Below are 23,930 nucleotides of genomic sequence, written 5' to 3'. Positions count from 1 at the left end.
CACTGTGTTGACATAATTTCCAATGAAACAGGAAGACAGGGCGTTTTGCTTATACACAGCTCGGCCACAGCCGTTGAGCTCGTAAAACTCAATTTTCCTCGTAACCTCTAACCGTTTGTCCTCCATATTTCTTTAAATTATAGCATTGTTTGTAGAATTCAACTGTCTGAACGTTTTGTGGCCTGTGCCAACTTGCGCGTATGATCCGCTCTGTGCTCTCGTGATCGGAGCAGACTGTGCTCACGCTAAGGTGGTTCACGTGACACTAACACGAAAATGGACTTCAGTCGCGTCAATGGAAAGCATATTTACACTGTCTGAACTGTTCCCTATAATTTATAATAGTGTACTATGTGCCATTCACCATATAGATACTAGTAAATGTATGAACAAATTACCTATTTCAGCCACAGCTTCAGCGTCAGCGTCAGGAGGGGGCGGGACTTCAGATTCTAGAGAGCATTTGATTGGACAGAAGATTTGATGAGAAGCTGAAGTGCGATGTGATGTCATGAAAATCCGTGATCCATTTTAGCTGAAGTGAGAGACTGTAAGTTTTGAATGCTTATATCTCCTAAATTTGTCATTGTTTTGGAAAACACTAGCTTATTCATAACCTAACATATTCATAAGGCTAACATATTCATACTAAAAGCTAAAAAAAAACTTTTGATTTCATTCATTCTAATTGCTTAACTGATCCATTCTGTTCCAATCCTGTTTGGATATGGTTTCATTTTCCTCAGTGGGGCTGATAACAAAACTCTTTGGTATGTAATACAAATGCGCCAGTCATTGCCTTGTTATAACGCAAGAGTTTACAGACAGTATGAGATGTAAATAGCGACCGTATTATAAAGGATGCTCAGTTTTTATTTTAATTTTATTATTAACTTGTGTTTACTTTGCTAAAATAGTGCTCTTGGCCAGCTACAGAGAAACTGGTAGCCAGGCAACAGACAAGTCACCAATCCTGAATGGCAACATCATTACATGCATTCTGCCAGCACGGTTAGCCAACGGTTTGTAATCGTGCCATGCCGAACCAAGCTCTAGTGGAAATACCTGTATAACTGATGCATATATATTCATAGTATACTATGAAATGCTTTTGTGTGGTGTCACTGTGAATCTTTTTAAATGGCCTTTTAAGTCATCGATCATGTGTGATTGTGATAGATTGAGGAATTTTATTGAAATGAGTACAATAAAGATTTTGGTGAAACAGATAGAACACTATTTTAAGGACAAAGGGTTTCATGATCCATTGTACAGGACTGGAAAGTGCTCTTAGCAGAATCGTGACTGCGTACCTTTGGTTTGTTAGCAGGTCAGATCTTATCAGGGTCTTGCAGTCACATGGCTCTTGCTGATATGCTTTCCCTCCATCTCTAATGGGTTCATTGCTTAATATTGCTGGTTAAATGTTCATTTGAACTCATTAGCACTTATTTCTCTGCATGGTAACTGTAAATACTTTTTTGTCTCTGAATATAAAAATGAACTTTCTTTCATATTTTACTTACCTTCTTTTTGTTCCCAATCTGACTTATAGTCTGTTCCTCACACAAAGCTATTAACTCTTACTTACCACTTTTTTGGTACTTTTGTCATTTTTGGAGTTTGACACCCCCTGACTTCCTTTCATTATTAAAAAAAAAAGAAGAAAAAAAAAAAAAGGTTCCTAGCTCATTATTAAAATTGTCTCCCTTTGTGATTCACAGAAGAAAGTAAGTCATACCGAATTGGAACATCATGAGAGTGAGTAAATGACATAATTTTCTTTTTTGGGTGCGAGACGTGATCGGCAAATGATAAGCTCCTCCTGAATTTTTCTCCAGTGCATTCATGGAGAACACAAAAAGTTCCGTGATGGGATCCCATAAATATGAGAGTGTAGTGACACATTAAACAAACTCCTTTTGATGTCCAAAACAATTTGCTTATCTTCATAAAACCCTTTAAAATCCCCATAAAATCATAGTTAAAAGGTCACAGCATCCACAAACATTTATATACGTGAGAGCGAATTCCCCAGCGTGCGATAATGGTAATTGTTTGGTTATAAATCTGGTTATTTCCCTATTACTTTTAGGACACGTATGATAAAATCTTTTTAAAAGCACATATTTACAATGACTAATAGGTATTTTTTCATGAAGAGAGACATTATAGGTTATGGTTACACATTACATAAGTCATGGCAGGTGCAATAAAAATAAAGAAAGGCCTGATAAGTGTTTCAATAAACTTATTTGTGTTTAGCTAGGCAACATGAGATTCAGGCTAACTTCCAGTAATGCGGTTGCTAAATCCATGTGTGCAATATGTGAACAAATATCCCGTCAAACGTACAACCACATGCGCGCATGATATTACACTCCTGGTGAGTGTATTTAGCTCTATTTGTGTGTGCACACAGTATCTGATTCATTCAAAACAGAGGTTGATATGCCAGCAAAGATGCTAAATTAATCTAAATAGAGTGCATGTCTACCAGGACTCATAAAATGATCTCATGGCATAGCAAACAGATTCTGAGTCACTCATATCTTAATCATATCTTCCTGATTAAATTTGATGCTACGTGATGTTGGTTGGGGAGGTTACCATATGTTCACCAAACCTGAACTTTCACGGCAAAGCAAAAAGTGTTTTTGTTTGGTTTTCCAGTAAAAATATCTAAAAATCCCTAAAACAAGATATTCAAGTAAAAAGATAAAAAGTAAACAATATTTACTTTTAGAGCTATTTACTAAAGTCAAAAAGCTGATTTAGACATCTATGGCCCTGTTTCACAGACAGGGCTTTTATTAATCCAGGATTAGGCCTTAGTTCAATTAGGATATATAAATAGCTTTTATAAAAATTCCTTAGAAAAAAACAATACTGGTGTACATCATGAGACAAGATATGTCGGTGCATGCTGCTTTGTTAAAACAGCTCAAACATGCATTTAGTCGGGGACTAGATTAAGCCTTGTCTGTAAAACCGGGGGTATATTTTGTTGTCGTGGAAAGCTCATGATTTGAAGAATAAAATTATGAAGGTATATTATCTAATTTATTCAATCCATGGTGGTTGAACATTTCAGGAATAGATAGCACAGGGCTACACAAATAGATGCCTTATGAAGATTTACTGAGCTTCCAATTGACCAAGCAATTACTGTAGATCATCATGGTTTTTCTTGGATCTGTTGTCACTGCTCTTTACTTGTGAGCACTAAAGATGGAACTTAGTTCTATAATCATAGCGTCTCACTGTTTTTATTGGAAGACAATGCATTGCCATTATGGACATTGGCAGAAGCGCTGAGAGTGGAAGCTGCACAAAGATGTATGTGCCTTCTGGTTTAGGATCTGAGAAGAAACCCTGAATAAGTATGAACATCTTTTAAGAAAGCAATATAAGAAAAAAGAAGTAGAATATTATTTAAATATCTAATTTTCCCAGAAAATCTAATTTCTCCTATTGATTTCCTATTGTCTTTTCTACACTTAGATGAACTAACCGCAGTCCATTCACAGGATTGGTATTTCTACATACATGTTTGTATAATATAATTAATAATTATCCAAGGTGCTAAACTGGTTTTCAATTAATTTGTTATTTTAACACTGTTTCCAGAGTGATAGTGTTACTGACAGTAGGTGGAAATATTATTTCATGTCCTTGAGGCAGAATTCCAGTCTGGCAGCTTCCCACTGCAGGGGTCGCTGGATTTATGATATAAACAGAACTTTAAAATATTCACTGCAGCATCACCCACGCATATCTTCATGCAAATTCAGGCCTGTAATGGGAAATACAGGTATCTGATGAAAGCTGCAATAGGCCGTGGTGATGACTTTATAAGTGCATGCTCGGCTGCACCGCTGAGGATCACATCCTTAGTACACAGAGTTTTAAATCCTGTGGAGTCCCTTCTCAGGAAGAGTCCTGGAGGAATTGATTTGAGGCACACACTGACTTTAGATTTTAAGGCACACGGTGACTCTTGATTTGAGTCACACACTGATCTCTTCACAGTGGACTGGATCACATTTTTCATCATTGGCAGGGGAACAACTCACCCTCATTATTTCTATTTAGATTTGACAACAATAAGGTAGACATCCCCTAGTGAAAAAAAAAAAAAAAAAACTTATGTAGACTTTGTATACTACAAATCCAGTGACATTTACTGAAATATCGCTTGAGACCTACTGGTATAAATATTATAATTAAACTTTATTTGGAGTACTTCTTTATTGCACAATGCACATTTCATAATATATTAAGCCTAAAATGTGTTTTAATATCACTTTTAGTAAGGATAGTATGATCACTGTATAATATCAGTCTTTAAATGCAAGATATTTAAAGTGTACCTGAAGTATACTTGCAATAGTTCAATTTTTAGCACAATCAAACCCTTCACTTGGGTACTTTGTTTCGATGAGCATTTTATCTATCTATCTATCTATCTATCTATCTATCTATCTATCTATCTATCTATCTATCTATCTATCTATCTATCTATCTATCTATCTATCTATCTATCTATCTATCTATCTATCTATCTATCTATCTATCTATCTATCTATCTATCTATCTATCTATCTATCTAATCTTTCTGTCTGTTTATCTAAAAGCAGCAAATTTGAACATATTGCTGTTTTTTAACAGGATAATATTGCTGAAATAGGAGCTTACATGACGTCTGCACTGGCAGTGACAGTTGGCAGAGTTTCTTGCCTGCTAGAGGATTCCTCTGGTGGTGAGGGGACAATTCTGGCCTTTAGTATGCATCATTGCTTCTTCTGTTACACTAGTGATTTAGGCTGGCAACAGAGAACCAGCTCAAATATATGAGGACAGATGTGAGCTTGTTGCGTAACTCCTGATATGGTTTCTTTTAAGGCTGGGGTTCTCTCCCTGATCTGGGATGTTTCATTCGGGGGAGGCCCTTGTATTCTTATGTCCACTTTTCTTTCTCTCTTAGGAAGTGTACTGTAAAATGTAATATGTGGTACAAAATCAATTCATGTCACTCTTGAGATCTGCATTCTCACTGTTTATGAATGTTACACAACCAGTTGTATTCCTAAGCTGTATTACATAAAAAATCTTTTTACATAGTTTGCCGTGAGAGAACGCTTATAAATCCTCCAAGAATGATTGTTGTCTACACCAGTGATTTTTTCCACCCACACTTTTCATTTCTCCTGCGACATACAAATGCACATGTCCTTACGCAACAAGAGGCCTGCAGTAAATCTGACCCTTGTGCTTAAAAGAGCAACTGTTACAAGGCATTCACCCCCCCATCAAACTGAATATGATATAGGGCTGAACTACAAGTCATAATCTGACATAAAACCAGTGCTAAGCAGTCAGTTAATTGAGGAAAATAATTCTTAGTTATATAAATAAATGAATACACAAGATTAGTTAATTGAATAAAATATGCAGGTGGCACACCTTGCCTATGACGCAAATGTAAAGCAAACATGAGAAAAATAAGCTTTTAATCAATCACATAGAGTGGCCACTTTAAGTGTTACAGGGCCTGAAGGGAGATTATCATGGGTTGGGCTGTTCCTTTGTCTGTGGTTTCATGGAGAATTAGCTTTTGTACACCATGACCAGGTAGACAAGAAGCCTTGTGTGTACTATACTAATGCAACAATGAGCTGACATCTGGAAATGTAACAATATGGAAATGAAAGCACCTCTTAACCTGAGATAAGATACATATTCAAAGTGATCGTAATAAGCTACTGCAGCAAATGTGTAAAAATTATGTTTGCTTTGACTTAAACTACATTGTTATGTTCTGTAAAAGTCCCTCAGTCAGCAAGAATCTGTTTTTACATCACAGATAAGGTTACATAACATGATTCCAGAAGTTGAACAGTCTCATGGGACTTCTAGATAAGAACCTGTGGATCTTATCAAACATTAACAGGAAATTAAGTTAAAAGAATAGCCTAGTAACACTAAAACTAAAAGACAAACGGTGCTGTTGTAATAGAGAATGTCTCGGGTACCTATATATTTAAGAGGTAATATTGTTTGCACCAATAATCATTTACAAAAAGTATTATGAATGACTACTTCTATTCAGCAAGGATGCATTAAATTGATCAAAAGTGACAGTAAAAAAAACATTTATACTGTTACAAAAGTCAAGATTTCCATTTTAAATAATTGTGGTTCTTTTGAACTTTATATTAATCAAATAATTCTGAAGGAAATTATTAGAATGATATTCCGAAGCATAGAATGATATATTTTATATATAATAAATAAATTATATATATATATATATATATATATATATATATATATATATATATATATATATATATATATATATATATATATATATATATATATATATATATATATATATATATATATATATATATATATATATATATACACAGCTATGGAAAAAATTAAGAGACCACTCCAAGTTCAGAAATCAATGTTAAGTGGTCTCTTAATTTTTTCATAGCTGTATATATCATTAATAATAAATAAATATATTAGAATGATTTCCGAAGCATCATGTGACACTGAAGACTGGAGCCAGGACAATAAATGTTTGAATCAATTTAGTCTTCGCTTTAAACAGTATATCTATTGATTTATCATTTAAAACCTTTTGCTTAAAAGTGTGTTTGTTATATTTATCTTTAACATAAATGCCACTTTTATTTTGTTATCTGATGCAATGATACTCATACATCTTTTTGGGGTTCAGTGTTTGGTTAGATCCATAGTTATTTATAGTATATTGTAATATTAGATCAGTGACAATGTAGTATCAAAATGACAGTGATTAACAAGTTACATAGATCATAGACTATTTAAAGACTAAGGGGGATGGAAAAAACCTTTCAAACCTCTTTAGCACCTGTCTCACACTGACTGGTTGTTTTTCAGCTTTGAAGTCATGAAATATTGTTGACCTTCAGTCAACTCAGACAGACCTGAAGAATGAGGAAGTTCAGTTTTTCTTCATCAGGTGTGAACTGATGAACAGCCAACGATTAGCTTGCAGTGTTATGTAATATACGTCATAATTCTCTTGTTCCTATCCTATTTGCAAAGCCATACACCTCACCCTAGCTCTAATGAAGTAAGGATACTCATGAACATCATGTCAAACCCTGATTAGTCACATTGAGATGTCAGTCTTGTGACATTCTCCAGGATTTGTGTCATCCTAGTGAGGGAGCTATGTGCTCTTTTATAGGCCTTTTGCCTTCAAGAATGTCTTTATTTATACTTTTTCATCATTTTCTTAATTATCAGCAGCTTGTAATGACAATCAATCCACCAGTCAAGTGATGCATTCCATACAACAAACTAGTTAGGGTACAACCCATTTTATAGTGCTATATTGAGCCCTTTGTTTTTATGTTTATTTGATGATTCGAGGAAGTAATTGCCAAAGCCTACCATAAAATACAATATGACCTGAATCTGTTATGGGATCTGTTATCTGTTAGGAATCTCTAGACTAGACTTTAAGTAACTTATATGCTAACCAAAGATAAGGAACCTTTTTAGACTTTTGCCTATTTCTTTTTCCTTGTCATCGCTTATGCGTCGGTGTAGTCAAAAAATAAAAAATGATCCACATCCATCAGTCTGGGTGTTGTTTAATGCTTCAAGGGCGGCAGAATTGCATTCCAAACAAAAAGACTAGTTGTGAATCCTTTCTAAACAATTTCGGGATTAAGATGCACCCTTTCTTGGGTGTGAAACTAGGAATAGTCTGGGAACAGAGATACTTTTCTTTAAGCTAAAGGTGTTTGTCTACATGCATTAGGTCAAGTGGATACACCCAGAAGTGTGCTTCACGGATTGCAATTACAGATCCACATCCACCACAGCGAGGTGAATATCAAGTATTTCCTTTCTTTGAATGTTCTGCGACCCTTCTAAATCATTCCGGCCCTGGATTGTCACCAACAATGCTCTCCTACCTCAAGGCAAGCTATTTTTAGGCCAATGACGCAGGTGTTTCATATCACCACCTGCTCAGAACACAGATGAGGGCTCCCTCTTCCGTGCTGCCTGGCGACGGGGGATGCTGTTGCCAGGGGAACTGAAATTGGTTGACATCACACACTATCAGGACCTCCCCTATTGAAATGGTATGTAGTTTGGCTCTCTGATCACATACACCATAATCTATGATGACTAACCCCCGCTGCTGTTGCCCCCAAGACTGATCAACAGCTTGCGAGCTGTGAGTCATCCACAAATGTCACGCAGCAGAGAATCGTGCGTAGCAGCTTTTCTTTTCATCCTCCGTGTAGCCAAATAAATCTAGTCTGAACAGATGTTTGGATGTTTTCTAGGCAGTCCACACAAACATAATGTTACAGTAATCATTATTATATAATTGGGAATTAAGTCATTTTTAAAAATCTATTCTTCATTCCCCAGTGAATAATGAGACATGACTTCAGATTTAGGACAGTCCCAGTAGTAATAAGCTATGTGGTAACACAGTATTTGCATTTTTAACATCAGTATAATTTGATGTTGCATGCTGTGTTTTTTTTTTAGATGTGCGAGTCTGATTTGGTTCCCTAAACATCCCACGTTCAGACGCTTACTCCTGATTTATGGGGTTTGTGGTTTTCTCTCTTTCTTTTTTCTTTTTTCTTCTTTTCTCATTTGGGAGCAGTGAAGAAAAAGCCTGTTCTTTTGCTTTGCTTAGTTTTGCCGCTGAAACATGTCAAATTTATTTTCTTGTATAAAAAGCCATTACAGTTCTTGGCTTATATAATAAAAAATAATAAAAAATAATGATAAAGATGTAAATGTATCTAAAATAAAAATAAAATTAAAAAAATTATATTTAATGGCAATTTGCAATATAAATTTAAAATAATAAAATTACAATACATTATGTATATATTTTTAATATTTTAACTATGAGGGAAGAACAAAACACTAAACTTGGTTAAGGTAATTATCTGACAAAATTACTTGGCAAAAAAGGCAAATTATAGCTACAGATTTTATTTTATTTTAAAAGAAAAGAAAAACAAAGCTCACATGCTAAGAAGAAAAAACATATACATTTATCAATTTTCCATAATATAAATTTACCAAACGAGACTATTATAAGGTTCAAATTCACAGATACGGATAACTTAATGGTAAAAATATAAATGTTTATTCTTATTTTGTTGTTTTGTTTCAGTTTCTGGTTCCTCTTTTTAAAACCGAGACATTTACTGTGAATGACAACTGAGGCCTTAAACCGGTGGGTGTGTCCCAGCTGCACGCTTCCGCCAATCCAATCCAAAGGTGCTAGGACATTATTCATGAGCAGATATTCAACCAATAATACCGTGAGTATGCAAATCTAATAGGTATAAAGACCATTCAGATGGTGCGTTTCCAGCATAACTGTAATACTTATAGCGTCTCTCGGTTGTGCGTGGATTGGGAATAGTGAATCACGAACGCAGCTGGATGACCTCACATACTGTGTCGATACCTCACGAACCGTGTTATATATAGCTGATAACGAGAGCAACTGCGAAATAACTGAGCTTTTCACAAACGTTGGAACTTCATCTGTTGGAAAGACAGCGATATCTGTACGGGAGTAGAGCAGAAGTTTTTGCCTTTTTAAAGCTCGTTGTTCTTTCTATCGACATGTCCTCCGGTGATGTGTCAGAGCAGTGTCGGCGGTTTTGCGTGTTGTCTTGGGAGCAGGTGCAACGTTTGGACTCTATTCTTGGCGAGACGGTTCCAGTTCACGGACGTGGAAACTTCCCGACGCTTTCGGTGCAGCCACGACAGATTGTTCAGGTTATTATGAAAGCGCATCTCTCTGAATACTTTTCTGCACATTACTATAGGCTATCCTAAACATTTTCTTATTATTACAGGTCTGTATAGCCTAATATTTGACTTTTATTTTTTGTATTTCATTAAAAATAAAAACATACTAAATATGGTTAGATGTTTCAAAATGTATTCTTTAAAACTATAGGCTATCATTTTATGTTATTGTTACCTGTTTCTTTCAGTTTCACTAGTTATTGTTTATTACATGCTGGTGCTTAGTATTCCAGTAGTGATTAATATCTATTCATTTATTCACTAGGACTCTTGATAGTCACTATCCCAATGTGACAATTCAATATCAGCTATTCACTTCGAACTAGAGTGTTTTGCACATATAAACCCTTTACCTTCAAGTTTTACTACTAACTATTCATTTTCTAATAATAGTTTTTATTCTTTAGTTGTAAACTAAGTTTAATAGTAACTAATATCTATTCTAGTTGCCCCAGTGCTAAATGACTAGTGCCTATTTATCAGACACTTGTGTGTTACTAATATTTAAATCTAATTTGTAAGGTTTTTAGTTGAAATATAAAGTAAAAAGCAACTAGTAATAACTGGGATAGATACTAGTGAATACTAGTTTATACTTCTCATAAATACTAGTAAAAGTGGAACGGATAATACTACGGGGAAGAGTACTTGAACCTAATGAAGAGTTACTAGTAAAAATAAAAAATAAAATAGGCTATCAAAAGTGAATAGTTAATATCTGAATCACAGATGCTCACAGAATTCAGTGGCAAAAATATGAAATGGAAAACAAGTATTAATCAAAAATACAAGTGTAATGGTAAAATATGCTAGTCACTATTGGATTACTTGTAAAAAAAAGTTCTAGTGTGATGAAAATTGATATTAGTTCATTTTAAGGAATAAATGTAAAAAAAAAAAAAAATTACTCAATTTTTTTTTCAATCTGGCCTGTCACTGCATGGCCGACTACTGGTGTAATGTCTCAACCCCCCAAGGATAAGCAAAACATTCTTAGCCTTTGGCCCTCCAGCAGATACAGAAAACTGTGCACTTAGCAAATTTAAGTGACTTGTTAATGACTTGGACATTCTCACGAACCCTACACTGAGTGTGACTCATTACCGACCCTAATCCCATGCAATGTAACACTACTTGAGCTAGTCCAGTGATAACCAGCATCAATGCCCCCCTTCTTAATGAAAAGAATTCTTGTTCTCATACACAAGCAGTGTGGGTTTGCATCTACACATGCAAGCAGATATTGATCTTTTCTCCAGATCACTTCCTTTAGAATGGCTTCACCCAACAAGAGAGGGTTTGTTTTAAGTGCTTTAGGGAGAATGCGCTTGCAGTTGAACAGAAAATGTGTTTAAGTTTTCTGCATTTCACGTATATATGATCCCATATGGTTTTAGGGAAGTTGCCCATCAGTCGTATATGTACATCTGACATGTTTTATTTCAGTGTTCTTAAGAATATTATATAAGTGACATTCCTTAGATCTTACAAACTGGCCCAAGATTGGCCTATATTGGTTCTAATTATTACATGAAGATGGAAACTACTTGAGAACTGGATCTGACAGTTTTCCTTAATTTGATCCAGTTCTGCTCCATATGGAGTGGACTGTAATGAATGGTCAAGCCTTTGACAATCTCTGTTTCATAATACCCCATTTGCCTGTGTTTGAACAGATAGTAATGTCCTGTCAATAAAACCCAACTAGGAAGCCCATTATATTTAATGGAAAACCTGTAAAAACCAACTTTGATGTTTTATTGCCTCCACATGCCATTGCAAAATTGACAAAAGATGTTTTAAAAGATCACTGTTACTCGTTTTCCTTAACCCTAATGATTTGCCACGGCATCCATGTCATTACATGGACTTTGTGGCTGTTTTCATTATCATCATAACGGTGTCATGATTGCACATTTGCACCTTGTGCTTTTAGCTGTGATGTACAATTGAACCATAAAATGTAGGTTTTGAATGCAATTGCGAACCTGACTTGGCGTCATCTTAATATCACAATATTCACATGCACTGCAAGGTGATCCGGTTAAACCCTCAAGCCTATGGTGGAAACTAAAGAACCTTTGAGTGTCTGTTTGTCATTGTCAATATTTTTTTAAACACCATTGACTTATGTTCATACTGACAATAGTCCATTATTAAATTAAGTAAACAGACTTTTTGTTTGAATTAATCACACCCTTTGTGGTTTAATAAATTGCATGCGGCCATATTGCTATTTGCATGTGGATTAATTGTGCTTCATATTTGTAAAACTGTATATGTTGTGCATTCACAATTGCTGCAATCTGACCTAATGTGTAAAAATAGAAGGCTAATGATTTGATTGACAGGAGTGAGGGTAGGTGATCTGATTGACATTAATCCGACAGAGCTGTGGAAAATGAAGGTTACGTGCATTCAGGACAGAGATAATGAGTTTGATTTAAGCACATTTTAATCTCTGAATGGTTGCAAAACAATATAAATAGCATATAAATCTGCTTGGCATGCATAAAATGTGGCCTGTGCCAAAATCAACATTTTTGCCTTTATTGAATTAGGCATTTATGAATGTGTACCCGATTTCACATTCAAGATTTACAAGACCTACATGCGAATGTGAAGTCTTAACATCTGCCTCTGTAGTTTTATGTATTCTTAAGCGAGCAGTTTTGTATAATGCCTTTTAGCATGTTGTGCAGCTGTACACAGTGGTGCATGTTTCCAAGTGTTTGTGGATGTATTCCTGCCGAAGCACAGATGTGCCAATCTCTACAGTGCACATTCCATATTAACACATTAACACTGGTCTTTACAATCAGCTTTAGCTGTAGTCTATGCATGAAAATATACTGGAAACATAATGAAGATGCTTGGTAGTAAAATGAAGTTTTCAACCTAATAGTTAATTTATTGAGGGGAGTTTTTTTTTTGTTTGTTTTTGAAGTGCATATACATGTATACCAACTTACAATTTGCAAATAAATGCATTCAGCACAGAAGATTAACACTAAAAGGCCAATTATAGTAAATAATGTTAAATGTGTGAATGTGGCATGCTCAAAAATTCTCTCAGGGGTAGTTTAGTTGGAGCTTATGGCTGTCAGTATGCTACTTTTCAACAGCCTGAATCACAGAGAGACAAAAGGACAGCAGCTGCAAACTATAATGAAATTATGTGTTATTGAGCCTAGACCAACTGTGATTCTGAGGTGTACTCAGTGTGAGGGGGGAATAAATACAAGAAATCTGTGATTTTAGCAGTTCCTGAAATAAACATTGACTCTATGCACTATACAACATTGAAGCCTAGCTTGTCTTATTAGGCTCTTTAGCTAATAAGGTAATTATCTAATAGCAGTGGTGGCAGAACAAAGTATCCTCAAATTGTTCACATAAGGAAGTACTTATTACTGCGGTATTGTTTTCCAGTGTTTACTTGTTCATGTAGTGATTAGATGTTACTGATTAGGGATATTTCAATTATGGCTGATATGGTAAGATGAAAATAATTTTGATATTATTGTAAATAACCGATAACTGGCCGATAATACTTTTGTAAATAAAAAAAATAATAAAACATCTAAAATCAATTGTTTTAAAAGCTAAATGAAGTATATATAGGAATCACAACATCATATTGTACAGTTTGAAAATTGGATGACTTTGAGATTTGCTAAAGATTACATTTAACAGCGTTAAATTATTAGTGTTTTTAAAGATTAACTTTAAGTGAGCATTAGATGACAGCAAAGGTGAACTACATGTAAAAATCGGGGAAAATACGTACATTTAAATATCAAATATTGACAAATAATAAATAAAACAATCTCTGATCTTAAATTATTTCTGCAGGTGGTTCGAGCACGATTGGAGGAGCAAGGCATCACGGTTCGAGATGTGAGGCTGAACGGCTCGGCTGCCAGTCACGTTCTGCACCAAGACACAGGGCTTGGATACAAGGACTTAGACCTGATTTTTGGTGTTTCACTGTCAGATGACCAGGCTTTCCGTGTGGTTAAAGATGTGGTTCTCGACAGCCTTCTGGATTTCCTACCTGAGGGCGTCAGCAAGGAAAGAATCTCAGCACTTACTTTGAAGGAGGCCTATGTGCAGAAGTTGGTGAAGGTTTGCAATGACAGCGACCGCTGGAGCCTCATTTCGCTCTCCAACAACACCGGCAAGAACGTTGAGCTTAAATTTGTGGACTCTCTGAGGCGCCAATTTGAGTTCAGTGTGGACTCTTTCCAGATAGTCTTGGACTCCCTTCTTCTCTTTGACCGTTGTTCAGAAACGCCCATGTCGGAATGCTTCCATCCGACAGTGTTGGGCGAGAGCATGTACGGGGACTTTGAGGAAGCTCTCGGCCATCTGTGCAACAAGGTCATCGCAACACGAAACCCGGAGGAGATCCGGGGAGGCGGTCTCTTAAAATACTGCCACCTTTTGGTGCGAGGGTTTCAGGCGACCTCCGAATCGGAGATGAAATCGCTCCAGAGGTACATGTGCTCTCGGTTCTTCATTGACTTTCCAGACATAGGCGAGCAACAGCGAAAGCTCGAGGCGTACCTACAGAATCACTTTGCCGGAATGGAGCACAAACGGTACGACTGTCTGGTCACGTTATACCACGTGGTCAATGAGAGTACGGTTTGCTTGATGGGACACGAACGACGGCAGACGTTAAATCTTATCTCCATGCTCGCACTGAGGGTGCTGGCTGAACAGAACGCCATCCCTACGGTTACCAACGTCACTTGCTATTACCAGCCAGCACCCTACGTGCGAGACATCAACTTCAGTAACTACTACATCGCTCACGTGCAGCCGCTGGTGCACACCTGCAGTAGTACCTACCCAACATGGCTGCCCTGCAACTGACCCCAGCAGAGGACTTCTGATAAAAATCGAGTTCAGCCCTTGTACCTTCCCATGTGGTGAAGATGATATGCAAGTGAATATATAAACTTTTTTTTCAAACACAAAAATGGACGTTTAGGAGGAGCTTTTACAAAACAATGGCAATTGATTTTGTGCTAAATGTGACATATATAGAATGACTGTTCACTGCTGTATGTCTAATTTGAGCCGATCCTTACGTATTCTGTTCTGCAGAGTGAACGAAGATCTTTTTCACATGTAGCAAGAAAAAAAAAAACTTTTTTTTTTCTCTCAAACTCATTATAGATTCAGTTAAACTCTTGCAGGTTATGTAAGTGGGGAGAGAAGGCTACATTCTGCGTTGTGAAGCTATATGGGATTTTTTTTTCTTTTTTTTTTTCCCAGACTGTGGTTTCAATCAACCTCTGTTTTGCTTCTTGGTTTTTTAAAGGACCAAAGATATTTTATTTTTGTCATGAAGAACGGAATGTTTGCTGTTGTAATTCCAAGTGCCTAAAAACATTGTACAAGTGAGACCTGTGCTCTCTAAAAACCATTTTTCTGTCTCCTTGTTAATTGTAAAACTCTATTTTCAGGGATGGAGGCATGTATTTTCATGTGATTAAAAAAGCACAAAACCCATCTTCATGTGTTGTAGACCTCTTTTACCTTTTGAAGTTTTTTGTCATTATTAATATTCAAGCATATATTTTTTAATCATTTGGGGCTTTTCATTTTGTGTTGGAAAAGAATTTCAAATGGTAAGGATTTACTGTATCAACAGAGCAGAGGTGAAAGTGGTCAGTGGTGAAACTTCAAGTGTAGCACTGTTGTGGTCTGAATGTGTGCTGACTCTTAATCTGAGGAAATGGATCCATTGCAGTTCCAGGACATGAACCATAAGGATCCTTTCTAAAGCACAATGGCCTCTCTTTTAGTGTGACACTAAAGGTAACAGACAAAGGCTGTTTTGTTAACCCACCCATGCTGCCCCTGGAGATAGAATCCTATTTCCTTTCATAAAGCCATATCCATGTCATTGTTTTTGTAAACATCAAGGAACTGGTATTGCGATGTAAGCTAACTGATCAAGGGATGCAATGTTAAAAATGATTACTATGGATTAGTAGACTAATATATAATGTAATTTATCATTGTGAATTGCTAAAAGAGACTTAATTATTTAAAGTTGTCACTACAACAGGTTCATTCTTTTGCCAATTTAAAGAAGTAGTTAATGGTCAGGACTGGTAACTGTAGGTTCAGACAAGTGGGAATAAATCAATAAAGTATCAATTTAGAAATTCCTCCACTTATTCAATCTCAGATATCTTTTTTAGAATAAGTTTAAAAAAATGTAGGTAAACTAATTTTCCATACAAAGTATATGAGAACATTAATGTTTTGCTTTTATTTATATGACTCATATGACTGATTTATGTGTTTGCAATTTTGGGATATAAAAAGCATCCTTAAATAATTAAAGGCTTGTATTCCGAGAATATGCATTTTTATTAATTAAATAAGAATTAATAAATATGAAGTATTTTTATTCTTAAGACATTAAAGAGAATCACCTGCTAAAGGGATCAAAAATGTCAAACTTTGAAAACATGTATTATTATTATTGTACACAATTTTAATAACATTTTAAGTAAATTTATGTTGTTTTAAAAACATGTACATAAATAATGGCAAAATTTACATTCTTTAGTGAAGTATCCCTTTAAGTGAAGGTGATATTTCATTTCAGTGTGTCAGGGAGAGACATGTTTGGCCTACGCTATTCAAAAGGCATCAGGGGAGCAACTACTGTCATAAAGCTAAAGTAGAACAACTGGGGAATAATACTCCACTTATTCCCTCATGTTAGGCCTCACATTAAAAGGATATAAATATACCCGTCTAGTTAAATGACTAAGGAACCCTAAAGAAAAACACAGCCATTGGTAAACCATATGTAATGTTCCGGCCCAGTGCAAACAGTTTCACTGGTGAAACTGACCCTGTCAGACAGTGGCTTAAAAAATTCGGATGAGGTAGTGCTATTTAATTCAATGGGTTGTGAAACAGACATTCAGGGATATATAAGGACATGCTCGAACATGTTGAGACATGTTTTGGACGAGAAGCGACAAGCTATGACATTTATTTATCCTTTGATGTAATTTATACCAGCTATTTTCTGTTATCTACACCTGTTATCTGTAAGAGTTTTTATGTTACCCTTTTCCTCAAGTGTAACTGCAGATGAAACCAGTATTTGAAAAAAAAAAAAAAAAAAAAAAAAAATAGAAAATGTCATAACAGAATTGTGTTCACAAAAGAACATAAAATGTAAAACATAAAACCAGAAACTTAATATAGCAGCCTTCAAAATGAGGGCAACAATATCATTTCATAGCACAAAATGGCAATATAATATGTCATGACTCATATATGATGTTATTCTAAACATCTCAGGCAACAGTGATACAGTGACCACAAAAAGGTGTTTGGACACCAAGACAACACTTAAAAATAAAGAACAAACACACCTTTCAAGCAACCATTTAACAAAAATAAGCCTGTTTGGTTTTTAATGATAGAGCAATAAATATATTGTTCAAAAATTAAGATAAAAATTAAGTAAAAATATGAACTACACTACCATTCCAAAGTTTTTGGTCATTAGGATTTTTTAAAAAGAAATTAATACTTTGATTTAGCAAGGATGCATTGAATTGATCAGAGGTGACAGTAAAGACTTTTACATTGCTGCTAAAAACGTTTGTTTCAAATAAATGCAGTTCATTTGAACTTTCTATTCATTAAAGAATCCTAATAAAGACGCATCATGGTTTCCACAAAAATATCAAGCACAACAACTGTTTTCAGAGTTGATAATAATATGAAATGTTTCAAATGATCATATTAGAATGATGTCATTTAAAACTGGCGCAATGGCTGAAAATTCAGCTTTGCCATAGCAGTAATAAATTACATTTTAAAATATATTCAAATACAAAATAGTTATTTTAACTTGTGATAATGTTTTACAAAATGACTGTATTTTTGACTCAAATTTAAAAAAACATTTAAAAAATCTTACCGACCCCAAACACTTATACAAAAGTGTACACCTGTGTGAATTGGCTTCATAGCCTACATCCACTAAAAAAATTACTTTTGACACCAGTTATTTTAAAAGAAATAAAAATAAAATGCCACTTTATTTTGTGTCTAATGCAATAACATTCAAATATTTTGTGAGACTTGAATGTCCAAAAGTGTCCAAATACATTTTGGGTCAACTGTATATTCTGCACAGCAAAATTGATTTGCCTAAAAGTGTGTGCCTCGTGTAAAAAAATGAAAAACTTTAATGGAAAATGAATATGATGTTTAATATTTTAGTAGGGCTGGGAAATATTTCTCCTCTGTCCATGCCAATAACATCCATGTGTGTGACTCACACCTGTCTGTCTTGTTTCCCCTGGAACAATGACGCTCCTTGTCTTCATCCTTGAATCACTGAGGGCAGGTCAACCGGACCGCCGCCGCAACACTGGGCAAGTGCAATATTCGCTGTTTAGATAATTATGTTCATGGTATTCATAAACCTGACAGGCTGACATTTGGAAAGAGTGCAAATTAAGTTTGAATTTAATGAATGTGTTTATTCTGTTTCAGAGAACTCCATGTACTCATCATGGATAATATTCTTGATTTTGTGCAGTCCTATTGACAGTGATCTCATGCCAAATTTAGGTCAATAAAAAAATTAAACTGATTGTTTTAATCATGTGTTACTAAAAAGATGACTCAGTCTACATTAATGAGCCATTTAAATTAAAACGTCTGCAACATTCAAAGCAGCGCCTGAGATGGATGATTCGGATGCTGTGTGACACACAAAATAGCTAAATCAATCTCAGTTAATGAGGATTTTAAATTACAACCTGTCTAAAACATCTTAAACAGTGTCTGCAGCACACAATGCGGTTGCAAATTCATTTTAAATGATCACACACCTTCAACACCAAACAATCAAAACCAGTTTTCCCTCAAGCACGACTGCTCTATTCAGTATATATGGAGTATTTTAACATTAAATCTTTGTGTCAAACCTAACACCATTGTTATAAATCGACCATCACTGAAATAAGTATCCAGAAAAGTGTTGGAGAAACAGCATGGCGAAACCATAAATTCATGAATGGAATGCACGATATGTGCCCTGAAGCCTCAGGGGGGAAAGACAAAGTTATCACATGTTTCGTCATTTGAATCAGGGCAGAGAAAAGAATGGAAAAATGAACAGGGCGAGCCTCTTTTCAATAGGTAGAAACCAAATAAGTCCTATTTTTGAAGGAATGCTAAAAAGTTGTAACTTGATGTGCAGACCACAAAAGGTAGGTCACTCAATATAATGTGTTGACATTTTTTCTAGTGTTTCTTAAAGTTACGAAGTATCTAATATTTTCTTTTCTTTTTAATCTGTTTAATCTGATTTTTTTAAATGTCATAGAAAATTCTTGTTACATTTTTTTGAGTAATATTTATTTTAGTGCCCTATTAGCATCAAAAGCTATTTTCATGGCACAACTGAAGAAATAAAAGATAAATACTTTTTTACATTACAATAAAAACTACATGTTTCATAATAATATAATTTTTCATAAATTGTTTTTTTTTTACATTTTTCCTGCTGAAACATTGTTTAATAAAAACATCTAATAAGTAAACTCTTTTAAAAAGTTAAAAATGTCACCTTGAATTAAAATCAGGACAGTCCATTAAAATATGCTTAAAGGGTTAGTTCACCCAAAAATGAAAATTATGTCATTAATGACTCACCCTCATGTCGTTCCAAACCCATAAGACCTCTGTTCTTCTTCAGAACACAGTTTAAGATATTTTAGATTTAGTCCGAGAGCTTTCTGTCCCTCCATTGAAAATGTATGTATGGTAGACTGTCCATGTCCAGAAAGGTAATAAAAACATCATCAAAGTAGTCCATGTGACATCAGTGGGTTAGTTAGAAGTTCTTGAAGCATTGAAAATACATTTTGGTCCAAAAATAACAAAAACTATGACTTTATTCAGCATTGTCTTCTCTTCCGGATCTGTTGTCAATCCGGGTTCACGACTCCGCAGTGACGCTGCTGATGTAAGACACTGCTGACTTGTTATCCGGTGCGCCTGAGCTTCGTTTACAGTCTGAGGGAGACGCACGCTGTATTCAAGCTATTCTACATTGTTTGTATTTTGGTATTGCTATATTTTTTAAAATGGTGCGTAAGTGTGCATGACGCGAATGTCCTAATCACCAAAAACAACGACGTAAAAGTGCATTACCAACGCCGACAGATGAAAGGATTCAATGGAATCAATTCAATGGAAAGGATTCCGGAAGAGAAGACAATGCTGAATAAAGTCGTAGTTTTTGTTTTTTTTTGGACCAAAATGTCTTTTCGATGCTTCAAGAACTTCTAACTAACCCACTGATGTCACATGGACTACTTTGATGATGTTTTTATTACCTTTCTGGACATGGACAGTCTACCGTACAGACATTTTCAATGGAGGGACAGAAAGCTCTCGGACTAAATCTAAAATATCTTAAACTGTGTTCCGAAGATGAACGTGTTACGGTTGCTGGTGTAAAGAGGAGGCAGATCACGGATTTCCACAAACATACAATACTTTAATATAAACGAAGGCAGAGTACACCATACAAACTCTAACACAAACAGAGAACGGACAAGGAGTGCAGGGAGTGAGTGCAATATATGGGGAGTGCTGACAATAGAGTCCAGGTGCAGGTGATGAGTGATGAGGAACTGACGAGGGAAGTGAGTGCAGGTATGGAGAACAGGAGGATATTGGGATATGGAGTCCAGGGAAACAAGGGATCCGTAACAGTACCTCCCCCTCCCGGTAGGCGCGTCCTCGCGCCGTAGATGTAACAACCGGGGGGGGGGGCGGGCGCCCTGGAGACCTCATGCCGGTGCAGGGGGAGGAGTAGACTGGAGTGGAGGTCTCCAGGGCAGGTTCAAAAGCCATGGCGGATCAGGGGCTGAAGGCAGCCATGGCGGGTCAGGGGCTGAAGGCAGCCATGGCGGGTCAGGGGCAGCGGGCAGCCATGCAGCGGGCAGACATGGCGGGTCAGGAGCTGAAGTCCTCACGCCGTCAAGCCCAGTCGGCGCAGAAGGACCGGCGGGAGATTGCGGAACCAAAGGCTCTGCCGACCGAAGCGCAGCCGGGACTCCAGAAGGCCGCAGTGGAAGCAGTAGGACAGCCAACAAAAAGAACACCGGGGGGAGTGAGGAAGCCAACTGAGGGACAGAGTGACCGAGCGGAGACGGAGGAGTGTAGTCCAGAGGGAAGGGCAGGCTGACAAGTGCACAAGGTGTGAGTGGAGGCAGGATGGATACTGGTGACGCTGGTGGACTGATGGGCAACGGTGGAGCAGAGGGAGGTTGGAGCCGGGGTGTAGGTAAGGGGTGCAGGGGGCTTGAGGTGGAGGTTCCGTGTAAACAAAAATGGATGGAGGTGGGAGAGGGAGGCAGGGAGGGAAAACAGTCTTAGAGCTGGCGGGTTCAGAAACACAGTTCATAGGGGCAGTAAGCTCGGCGGCGGCTGAGACTGGCGCTGCTTGCTCGGCGGCGGAGACTGGCGCTGCTTGCTCGGCGGCGGCTGAGACTGGCGCTGCTTGCTCGGCGGCGGCTGAGACTGGCGCTGCTTGCTCGGCGGCGGCTGAGACTGGCGCTGCTTGCTCGGCGGCGGCTGAGACTGGCGCTGCTTGCTCGGCGGCGGCTGAGACTGGCGCTGCTTGCTCGGCGGCGGCTGAGACTGGCGCTGCTTGCTCGGCGGCGGCTGAGACTGGCGCTGCTTGCTCGGCGGCGGCTGAGACTGGCGCTGCTTGCTCGGCGGCGGCTGAGACTGGCGCTGCTTGCTCGGCGGCGGCTGAGACTGGCGCTGCTTGCTCGGCGGCGGCTGAGACTGGCGCTGCTTGCTCGGCGGCGGAGACTGGCGCTGCTTGCTCGGCGGCGGAGACTGGCGCTGCTTGCTCGGCGGCGGAGACTGGAGAACTTTGCTCGGCGGAGACTGGAGAACTTTGCTCGGCGGAGACTGGAGAACCTTGCTCGGCGGAGACTGGAGAACCTTGCTCGGCGGAGACTGGAGAACCTTGCTCGGCGGAGACTGGAGAACTTGGCTCGGCGGAGACTGGAGAAACATGCTTGGCGGAGACTGGAGAACTTGGCTCGGCCCAGAAGTCTATCAGCCAGGCCGCATCACTGGGCGGCTTGTGTGAGGCTGGAAGAGGTGCCCAGTCCATCCCTTCATACATAATTAAAATGCCCGTAAGGACGGGAGCGGGCTCTGGAGACACTGGAGCGGGCTCTGGAGACACTGGAGCGGGCTCTGGAGACACTGGAGCGGGCTCTGGAGACACTGGAGCGGGCTCTGGAGAGACTGGAGCGGGCTCTGGAGAGACTGGAGCGGGCTCTGGAGAGACTGGAGCGGGCTCTGGAGAGACTGGAGCGGCTTTCTTCTTCCTCCTCCGCTTTCTGGACCCAGCAGAGGAGTGTGGGTCCAGCATAGAACAGGCAGGAAGTTCGCTGGAGGGGTATGCGGAGGAAGACGGAGGTTGACTGACTGGCCCGGCCAACCGTGTTTCTGGATGGACTGGACGACAACACTTATCCTGAACCCTATCCACGAAGAATTTGGAGCCATTTAAACACAAAATTAAATTGATAGTTTCGCTTAAGGAGAAACAAAAAACAGGTTCATCAAAACGGATAGTGTAGTCATCCAATCCATCCAAAAACAGGGAGATCAAAACTGCTTCAGGCCAGTCAGACAAATAAGCGAGCTCAACGAACTCCTCCACATACCTCTCCAGCGAACGACCTACCTGTAGGAGCCCGATAAGGCGATCGCTGGCTGTCAGGGTGAGAGGCGTTGGAGGAGCAGGAGCCAAGGAGCTGGGGGAAGTCTCCATTTTTTCCTTGTGAAAATCCAACGTTTTGGTCCGTTCTTCTGTTACGGTTGCTGGTGTAAAGAGGAGGCAGATCACGGATTTCCACAAACATACAATACTTTAATATAAACGAAGGCAGAGTACACCATACAAACTCTAACACAAACAGAGAACGGACAAGGAGTGCAGGGAGTGAGTGCAATATATGGGGAGTGCTGACAATAGAGTCCAGGTGCAGGTGATGAGTGATGATGAGGAACTGACGAGGGAAGTGAGTGCAGGTGTGGAGAACAGGAGGATATTGGGATATGGAGTCCAGGGAAACAAGGGATCTGTAACAGAACGGAGGTCTTACGGGTTTGGAACGACATGAGGGTGAGTAATTAATGACATAATTTTCATTTTTGGGTGAACTAACCCTTTAATATTAATGGTTAATGATATTTCTAGGCAACTATAGGTCATTGTGGTTAGATTAAATCTCACTATAATATTAAGTAGATGTTATATGTGGGTAGTTTTGATGTCTGTGATCTGCATGTGTCTTTGATAATGTGTGGTCTATGTAATGAGAGTTAAGCGCAAACCAACGAGGGAGGAAAGCTATTGATAGGCTATTTACTCGCTAAAACGGCTTTGGTCTGGCATGAACCGACTTGGACATAAAGCACAGGCGGTGAACCTTCTGGCAGAGCTGGCCAACTCTCAAAACTCCCACAGTCAGCACTGCAGCTCCAGACTTCTATCTGCTGACCCACTGCTTCAGGTTTGAACATATCTGTTAAGGTAGCTGACACAATTTTTCTATGGTTTAGTTTATAGGTTATCTTTGAAAAACCTATGTCATTAGCTTCTCTGTGAAGGGTAGGCCTACATGCAGTGCTTTCTCAGAATTCATCAAAAAAAAAAAAGAAGAAGAAAAAAAGGAAGGCTACTCGAAAACCCTTCACGTCAGAAGTGTGCCTAATGCCTTAGGTCCTAAACAATCTCACTCTCTAAGTATGTGAATGCAGACCATTTTAGTTACACAAGCTCAGTTTTGTGCATCATTGGGTTGTAAATGTATCCAACCTAAAATTCTTAACGCAAAGCGATTACGCGTTGCATTCTCAACGGCAGAGGCAGCGTAGCCGATTTTATCGTAAGAAAACATCCCCTTAAGGCTTAATCTTTATTCCAAACATATTATTTTAAGGTCAGAACGAAGATA

General features: G+C 38.0%; 1 protein-coding gene across 1 annotated transcript; it reads left to right on the top strand.

The window, feature by feature from the left end:
• The first annotated feature begins 9,438 nt into the window (after window positions 1-9,438).
• tent5ba (terminal nucleotidyltransferase 5ba) lies at window positions 9,439-15,423 on the top strand. Its single transcript, XM_067405802.1, has 2 exons — window positions 9,439-9,834; window positions 13,723-15,423. Exons 1-2 carry the CDS (start codon window positions 9,679-9,681, stop codon window positions 14,746-14,748), a joined length of 1,182 nt encoding a protein of 393 aa, XP_067261903.1. The 5' UTR covers window positions 9,439-9,678; the 3' UTR covers window positions 14,749-15,423.
• Window positions 15,424-23,930: the final 8,507 nt, after the last annotated feature.

Source organism: Chanodichthys erythropterus, chromosome 2 (assembly GCF_024489055.1).
Source record: "Chanodichthys erythropterus isolate Z2021 chromosome 2, ASM2448905v1, whole genome shotgun sequence".
Taxonomy (NCBI): Eukaryota; Metazoa; Chordata; class Actinopteri; order Cypriniformes; family Xenocyprididae; genus Chanodichthys; species Chanodichthys erythropterus.
Note: the sequence above shows the minus strand (reverse complement) of the source record. Positions and strands in the feature narration are given on the sequence as shown.

Bases quoted from the DNA above. Each gene is read 5' to 3' on its own strand.
- tent5ba (XM_067405802.1), top strand. From the start codon at position 9,679: ATGTCCTCCGGTGATGTGTCAGAGCAGTGTCGGCGGTTTTGCGTGTTG. The intron at 9,835-13,722 runs GTTATTATGAAA...TTATTTCTGCAG, and splicing joins AGCCACGACAGATTGTTCAG to GTGGTTCGAGCACGATTGGA.